Source organism: Chenopodium quinoa, unplaced genomic scaffold (genome assembly GCF_001683475.1).
Source record: "Chenopodium quinoa cultivar QQ74 unplaced genomic scaffold, ASM168347v1, whole genome shotgun sequence".
NCBI lineage: Eukaryota > Viridiplantae > Streptophyta > Magnoliopsida > Caryophyllales > Amaranthaceae > Chenopodium > Chenopodium quinoa.
The window spans coordinates 1627396-1635718 of NW_018744874.1; the positions used below are offsets into that span (position 1 = coordinate 1627396).

At 35.7% G+C, this 8323-nt stretch overlaps 1 protein-coding gene and 1 long non-coding RNA gene across 2 annotated transcripts; one reads left to right on the plus strand and one right to left on the minus strand.

Moving 5' to 3' along the window:
* The first annotated feature begins 654 nt into the window (after positions 1–654).
* On the plus strand, positions 655–4097 carry LOC110705089. Its single transcript, XR_002508039.1, has 2 exons — positions 655–897; positions 3783–4097. It is a non-coding gene; the product is annotated as an uncharacterized LOC110705089 (long non-coding RNA).
* A 1756-nt stretch (positions 4098–5853) lies between these two features.
* LOC110704872 lies at positions 5854–7140 on the minus strand. Its single transcript, XM_021882686.1, has 2 exons — positions 6774–7140; positions 5854–6665 (listed from the first exon to the last, which is right to left on the minus strand). The coding sequence occupies exons 1-2, from the start codon at positions 7138–7140 to the stop codon at positions 5854–5856; spliced, it is 1179 nt and encodes a 392-aa protein (XP_021738378.1).
* Positions 7141–8323: the final 1183 nt, after the last annotated feature.

Below are 8323 nucleotides of genomic sequence, written 5' to 3' on the forward strand. Positions count from 1 at the left end.
GAATCAAAGAAGCAAATAATCAAAGAGAGGAGAGAGATTGGATTGAAAAGTACTTGGTGAGAGCAAAGCTTGAAGATGTGTGAGAGAGACAACGAGTTTGAAGATGACCGAACTTTAGCAGCGTAAAGACGTACAAAACTACAAATATACAATGGAAAAAGATGGCACACCACAATTTTTTAGGAAAATTATTCGGAGAAAATACAAGTTCATCTTCATGATAAACAGAAAAACTTTTGTAAATAAATCAAAAACTTTTGTTTTTTGTGGACCCTGGTAATGTTGATTAATTTACATAAATGCTCATGATGACTGAGATTTTACATTGATTTATTTACAAAATTGCCATTAGATAAACGCACTACACCAAAAACTAGATTAGAGATCGCAAAAATAGAACGATTACCAAAGATAGACGTTCTCCAGAAGAATATAGAACGTATTTGTATAAGAGGCATTATGTATGTAAATACATATGGAACGGTTAGCATAGTTAAACGTTCTCTATTTTTTTACTCTAAAATATCTTTAAAAAATAATTAATTATTATAGATGATATAGAACGGTCATCTTAACAACCGTTTTGTATTGTATTAATTAATTGTTTTTTTTAATTATTAGGAGGAAAAAATATACATAATAATAATTTGCCCAAATTAATTAAAGGTGGCTAAAATGAATTGAAAAGAGCGCTCCTCTTTTCACTTTCATTTCACGTTCGATCACTTTCACTTTAACTACTCGTAGACCTTAAAAAAAAAATATTGCTTGTTTATTGCTTTCGTGAAACCTCCACCACTGTCATAACTTCAGCCGCTGACTGTTCGCCGCACCACCGCTCCACCGCTGTACCACCGATCGTCGCATAATTTCTGAGCATCGCACCACTCCTCTGAGGTAGGTTCGAATTGAATCTTCTTGTTATAGGGTTATTGAATTTTGATTATTTGTCAATTGAACTGCATGGATCATTCAAAATAGGAAGGAAACATAATTAAATTAATAAGTTTTCATCTATTAAATTAATTCGCAATTTGAATTTTAGGTGATTGAAAAAAAACTTCAAAGTTCTAGTTTTAGGGTTAAATTCAATCGATTGTTTGTATGCAAATATTTCAGTTGAATTGCAGTAAGTTCAATCAAATTACCCTTAATTTTGCCGAATTATATTTATTTCAATAGTAATCAAAATAATTTTAGCCAAATTAATCTTACCTAAGTTCAATTTAGAACCCTAATCAGATAAAGAAAGAGGGGTAGGGGAAACTAATTACCACTGGATTATTGAATTGTGCTCTATTAATTTCAAATACTCTGCAATATATTTTAGAAATATTGATTCGCTTTGCTTTTCTTTCATAAAAGGGTTGGTTATGAGATCTTGTGATTGAAACTATGCACACATCTGACTATATTCTGCTTCTGAAAAGAAAAGGCAGCAGTTCATTATTTCCCCTTCTTACATTTAACCACTTTTGTTTGCTTGTGAGATTTCTATGTTAGCAAAAATGGATGTGTGGTTATGTTTAGATTGGTTAGTTGTTTCGTACTTCTTCACATAGAACTAGGACTCTAGGAGAACCGCTGAACATGGAAAGTTTCAATTTGATTAAACGATAGTCATAATATTTCTGCTTTCCGAATAAGTTGTCCCTTCTTCCACGTAACAGATTGTTAATTTGATTCATGTGGAAGTGTGGATGCATCAAAGTGCTTCAATCAGTGTTTCGGAATATTGTGGTTTCCCTATCATTTCTATTGTTCTTGGAAATTAATTAAATGACATTATTTAAGAAAACTAATTTAATTGACCTTTTAGGACTTTCCCTATCTGAAGACGATCTCTAACAATATACGTAGTATGATAATTTCACTATTTAACAATTAACATTTATTATTCACGAAAATATTTTAGTTATGTAGTCTGTCTAAAATGAACTTACAATCAGTGTAGGCTTTACCCAGGTGGTATGTTTGTACAGATTTACAATTATATTAGAGAATACTATTTAAAGTTACTTTGGGGCAATGATATAGCCAATTAAAGACTGTATTTTCTAGAATGAGACACTGTATTGGAAAATCCAAGACGACTCGTGTCTTTTGCAATAAGAAGTGCATGAGCTATGAATTGTCTTGCTAGAGGAACGCCATATATTATCTGCTCTTGGATAACAACAGCAAATCTCCTGAGAAGAGCATAGATTTGGCTTTGTACTCAGGTTCAGGGGGGAAAGTATGGGTTTTTGGGGTGAAATTGATTAGGGATGGGAGGAGTTTGAGGTTAGTGAAGTGTGCTGTGATTGATTGTAGGTTTCCAATTTCGTCGATTTGCCTTTCGTTTGGGTTTTTTATCTTGGGGGAGATGAGAGGGGTTCGGGTTTTTCTATTGCATGTATTGGTGAAAGGGAGGGTTTGGAGTAAAAGGAGGTTGATAGTAGTGAAAGGGAAGGGTGAGAATTCGAATGCTGAGGAGCGGGAGGTTAGTATGAAAGCCAAGGGGCAGAATTCCACTGTGCCGAATGGGGATTTTACAGACCACTCAGCTCCTGCAAGTACTGACCCTTTAGCAGCAGCAACAGGTTCAGACTTTCTGAAATGGTCTGGTTTCTTAGCAGCAGCGGCAACTGGTTGTGTTGCATTTTTTTTTTATTTTTATTTTTTTTTTTGTGAAACCAAGCTAGGAATAGATTAATTAGCAGATAAAGAGTCCATCAACACATAAGGAGCAACATCTTGGGGACAATGATTCTCCCAAATTTGTTCAACTCCAAATGGAATAATCCTAGCTAGAGCATGAGCTACACAATTGCGTTTTCAGCTTACATGTTTCCAATTAACAAAATCAAAGCTAGAGCATAACGAGAGAATATCTTCCAATACTGTGTCAATGTCAGCAGAATGGATAGCACCCTTGGACAGCCTATCAACCACTACCTAGCAGCCATTAAGCACTAATCCAATACTGACCCTTTAGCAGCAGCTCTGTTTTTTTTTTTGGTTTTTTCAAAGGGATTTTCTCATAAGTGGGAGAGGGACACCCATTTTTTGGCTTCATATTCGTAGTTTTGGCTCCATTCTTGATTTATTAATTTATTTTTACATTATTTTGGGTTTTTTTTTTTTTTTTTATTTATCAATTATGCAACATTTATTGGTTAATGACTTAATGTGGTGAATTTTGTTTTAGATGTGCACTTTAAATCAATAAAGATATTATTGATTATTTAGCTAATTGTTTTTTTTTTAACTAATAGAGTTTGGTTATATTAAATAGAAGAACTTGTGTCTTAATGCTAAGCTAGTTAACTCGAATAGTAGTGCTCAACGAAATTCAATTATAACTGTAATGATATTGATGGCACATAAAGAGATCAAATTGTTATTATGATTTGAAATTTGTTACTTCTTTGTATTCCAAATCTTTGCTGTTGCTATCATGACTTCATGAGATATTGTGTAAATGCTTGCAAGATCTGTTACTCTTGCTTGTTTGGTTGTGCCTTGTTGGCAACTTAGGATGTATACCTATGTTGTTGACTGAGGCTTATTTGTTATCCATGCCCCACAGTGACACTCTATTTTGAATTTCTGTTTTTGAATTTTCTGTATCACCGCGACAAACTGTTAATCTATTCAGCATCCATTCTGATTGATTTGCAAAAATGGCAATAGCCACCAATTTTTAGTAATTCTATGTATCATTGTACAATATCCTTAAATGTAGACCAATTTATTTTATATTATTAACTAATATGTATGTATTTTACATTGTTTTGTAGTATTTTAAGCAAGTTCCTCGTACATATTCTCAACAAATGATTGACGAGCTTAGGGAAAGGTGGATTTCATATGTTACCGGATACCATCAACCAAATGACGACGACGATGATTTATGTGAATTGTAGATCAACATGGTATTGGTATATTTTGGGGCATCAATTTTTTTTTTTAATCAACATTAACTAGAAAGGTTTTTTATATTTAACTCACATATTTGTTTGTATAGAACAAATTTTGTATGGATGATTCAATTTAATTGTGGTTGAATGTTTTAAATTATATATATGAAGTATATTTTGATGGCTTTCGTCGTATCTGGAAATATTTTTGTTAATTTTATTATACATAAAGTTATATTGCACGTACAGGATATTGGATTTATTTTACATAGGAAATAAGAAGATTTTCTTACAGGATATATAAATTTACAAGATATAAAACAAGAATACAGGTCTAAAATGAAATACAAAAATAATTCAGATTATTAAAATACAGGAATAATACGGTATAAAATACGTAGAGGGGTAATTCGAATAATTATATACATATGGCCGGATTTTTTTTAAAAAAAATAAAATAAAATTAGAGAACTGTTATCTAACTTAACCGTTCTCTATTGTAATGCAATATAGAACGGTTAAGTAGCCTAAATCGTTCTGTATTCCTTCCTTGGTGTATGAATTTGTTATTATATAAAACGCCTACACGACCCGTTCTCTATACTTTATACATCGCTTAGCAGAAGAACGCCCCTAAGGTGATCTATAAAGCCTATTATAACAGTTCTCTAACGCCTTTTTTGTAGTAGTGACGTTTTTTGTTTATCATAAAGATGAACTGGGACTTCCTCATTTGTTTGGGCCTATGGAAAAGTATTTTCCAGCCTTAGGTCATGTTCTAATTTGCTGAGCTGAATTGAAATAAACTGAACAAAAGCAAATGGGGTACAAGATGATACTCCCTCCGCTTTTTTTTTTTTTTTTTTAAAAAAAAAAATACATGCATTACTTGGTGATGTGCGGAGTTTTAAGAGAGTAATATAATATTATGAGTAGGTTTAGAGGGGTATCCTAAAAAAACACAAGAGGTAGATTTAGAAGCAAGCTTGTGAGGAGCCGTGGCGGCCAAGTTTGGGAAACATAGACATCCAAAAACCCGAAGATGATCATAAGATGGGTTAGTGCGGAAGAGAGCCTGTGCCGGGGTCAAGTTATTTAAGGACTTGGTTGGCAAAATATTTAAGAGATATGTAGCGGACTCTAAGGCATGAACCCAATAAGAGGGGGGTAGGGATGCATGGAATAGTAAAGTGCGATTGACATTGTTAATAGTGCGGATCATTCTTTCAGCTTTACCATTTTGGGAAGAAGTGTGAGGGCATGAAAATCTAAAAACCATACCATTTTCTAGATAAATTTTTTTAAAAGGGTCATTGTCGAATTCTCGACCATGGTCACTTTGAAAGGATTTTATAGGCCGTTCAAACTGAGTTAAAACATATTGCCTAAATATGAGAAAGCTTTGGTAGGCTTGAGATTTAGATGCTAAAGGAATAGCCCAAACATAATGAGTAAAATCATCAAGAAGCACTAGGTAATATTTGTGACCATTACTACTACGAATAGGAGATGTCCACAAATCGGCATGTATAATATCAAAAGCACAATAAGTATTACTATTCGAAAGAGAAAAAGGAAGTCTAACATGTTTCCCTAATTGACAAGAAATGCAAACATTGGAGTCTAGCTCCTTATTATAACAAATAAAATTATTATTTTTAAGGTAGCTTATAGAAGCTGTTCCCGGGTGTCCTAGGCGCTCGTGCCAAGTGGTAGGAGCGACAGTGGTGAGGGACGTGGAAAGGCATGTGCTTGGATCAGTAGTGGTGATAGGATAGAGATCCCCCGAACTATTGCATCTGGTGATTACCCTCCCCGTTCGAAGGTCCTTCACAGAAAAACCATTAGGGTCAAATTCAATAGAAACCAAATTGTCAAAAGTAAACTTACGGACTGAAATAAGGTTTTTAATAATTTGAGGGGCAAGGAGGACATCTTTAAGGGCAAGAGATTAATTTGGGAATTTATAATGACCATAACCAGTAATTGGAATGCGATGACCATTTCCTACTAAAATATGATTATTAGTGCTTAATTGTAACAAGGGAAGAAGATTACCGGAAGTATGGCTCATGTGAGAAGTAGCTCCCGAATCCATATACCATCCATTATCCGGTGGGGACAATCCTGGTGTTGAGTAAGCACTACTGAGCTCCGTTGGGGTCATGGGCTGACCGTACATAAGAGAACCACTGTAATAAGCCTGCTGATGTTGAATTTGTGCACTGGGCCTTTGCTGAACATGGCCCATAGTTGGAAAGGGGGCTGGTGGAGTTGCCCATTGAGGCCACGGATACTGCTGATTGGGCCAAGTGCCCGGTTGGGCCCAACCTTGACCAATCGGTCCAGAAGGTTGCTGAGAAGTAGGGGCTTGCGAGGGTTGGGATTGTTGCTGCTGTCCACCCCGAGCCTGGCCTCCTTGGCCACCACGCCCCTGGCTGCGCCCCCTGCCTCGATCGGCCTTGCCCCAGCCGCGCCCACGACCTCCGCCACCACGTCCTCCGCCGGGTGTAGCTGGTTGTTGTTGGGCGGATTCGGATGATGCGGAGCTTTGTTGTTGTGCGACAAAGGATGAAGGGGGGTTGCTGTGATTGGTGTTGCGCCGCGATTCTTCGAGAAGAAGACGAGAACAGGCCGTATTAAAAGAGGGCAGTGGGTCAGTTTGGGCAATCATAGTTGCAACGGTGTCATAATCCGTTTTATTAAGACCGGCGACGAGAAGGAGCACCAATTTCTGATCAGAGATGGGCTGGTCGACGTTCGCTAATTGGTCAGAAATGCTCTTAAGCTGTTGACAGAACGCGGTGACGTTAGGGTAGGCGTCAAGATGAATTGGGTTCAGTTAAGTTTCAAGGTACACTGCCCGCGTACTCTTGTTATCCTGAAATATGTCCTTGATTCGGTCCCAAGTCTGTTGAGCAGTAGACTTACGACCAAGAATAGTCTCAAGAAGATCCTTCGATATGGTGCCGTAGATCCATTGTTTGACGATCGCGTCAAGTCGATTCCATAAAGTTTCAGAAATATTGGAAGGATAAGGTGTTTTGGGGTCAATGTGATCTAGAACGTCATATGCACAAACATGATTTTCAAACAATTCTACCCAGCTTGAATATTGAACCTTCTCATAGTCTAGGGTTAGTGGGATTGAATTCTTGATGTTCGTTACTGTGAGGGCAGGATGAAATTCAGGGGATGAAGGTGGCGGTGGTGACGAATTGTCGTCATCTTTAGCCATTGATGTGAGGCGGTGATAGAATTAGGTGAAAAAGCGGAAGCAGAAAAAATAAAAAATTGGATCTAGAACCTAAAGTTGTGATACCATGTTGGATATCGGGAAAACTCCTCAATCTGGAGTGTGTACCATTGATCAAATATATAGAGTTTACAACGCTAGGATAAGGACTCCTAGATACGATAAACATACAAAATATACATTAAATATATCCTATACTTGTGACAAATATTATCCTAAATATAATATCTATCATATTATGAGTAGGTGAATAATTTATTTGGAAAAAGATAAGAAGCTAAAAGTGGAAAGAATAGACAATAAATAAACATTTATTACACCGATTTATTTGTGAATTGTCGATAAATTTCCAACTTAATACAAAAAAGAGGATATTAAATGCTTATAAGGGTTGCATATAGTATTACCCGATTTATTTTAATAATAGTAAGATGATGACTACGAAAGAGAAAAGATATGAAAAGAGTATTTAAGTTGGGGTTGTGTGAAGATTTTTGTTGTCAAAAAAAAAAGTTGACATTGTGTGAGAAAGGAAAAAATGATAAAATAATTTTAAGTGTGGTTTAAAGTAAAAACATAATATAAAGTCCACAAATTAAAAAAAAAATGGAAGGAGTAAAGTTTTTATAATTGGGCTTGGGCCCAAATCGTAATTATTTGTAAGTACCATCACTCAATATTTGACTTTTATAGACACTAGTTGTTGGCCCGCGCGCTACGCGCGCGGTCCCCCAACGTGATTTTGTTTAGGTAATTAGTGTGTAATTAGTCGTCGTGTATTTATTAATGTAAGTGAATTTGCTTATAGTATATAATGTGTAGGTATAGAAGTTAGAGTGGGGATTATTAGAAGGCTTACATAAGGCATATGCACATGTTAGTAAGTTTATGTGCATTGGTTAATCATGGAGCATTGAGTTGGCTCCAAAAGCAAACTAAAAGAATAGATATTCGACTCCCAACAGTAGGAAAATTAGGTGCAGCACAATCTCTAGTACAAACTTTGTCTATTAGCTATTAATATATTTACAATGTTGTAATTGCTTTATAATTACTTAATTATTGATCTATGAGAATCACATTACATAATTACTACTAAATACTAATCTAAAGGGTGCAGCTATAACGACTCCTCGTTGTTCATAGCTAATCTTCTTCCTATGCC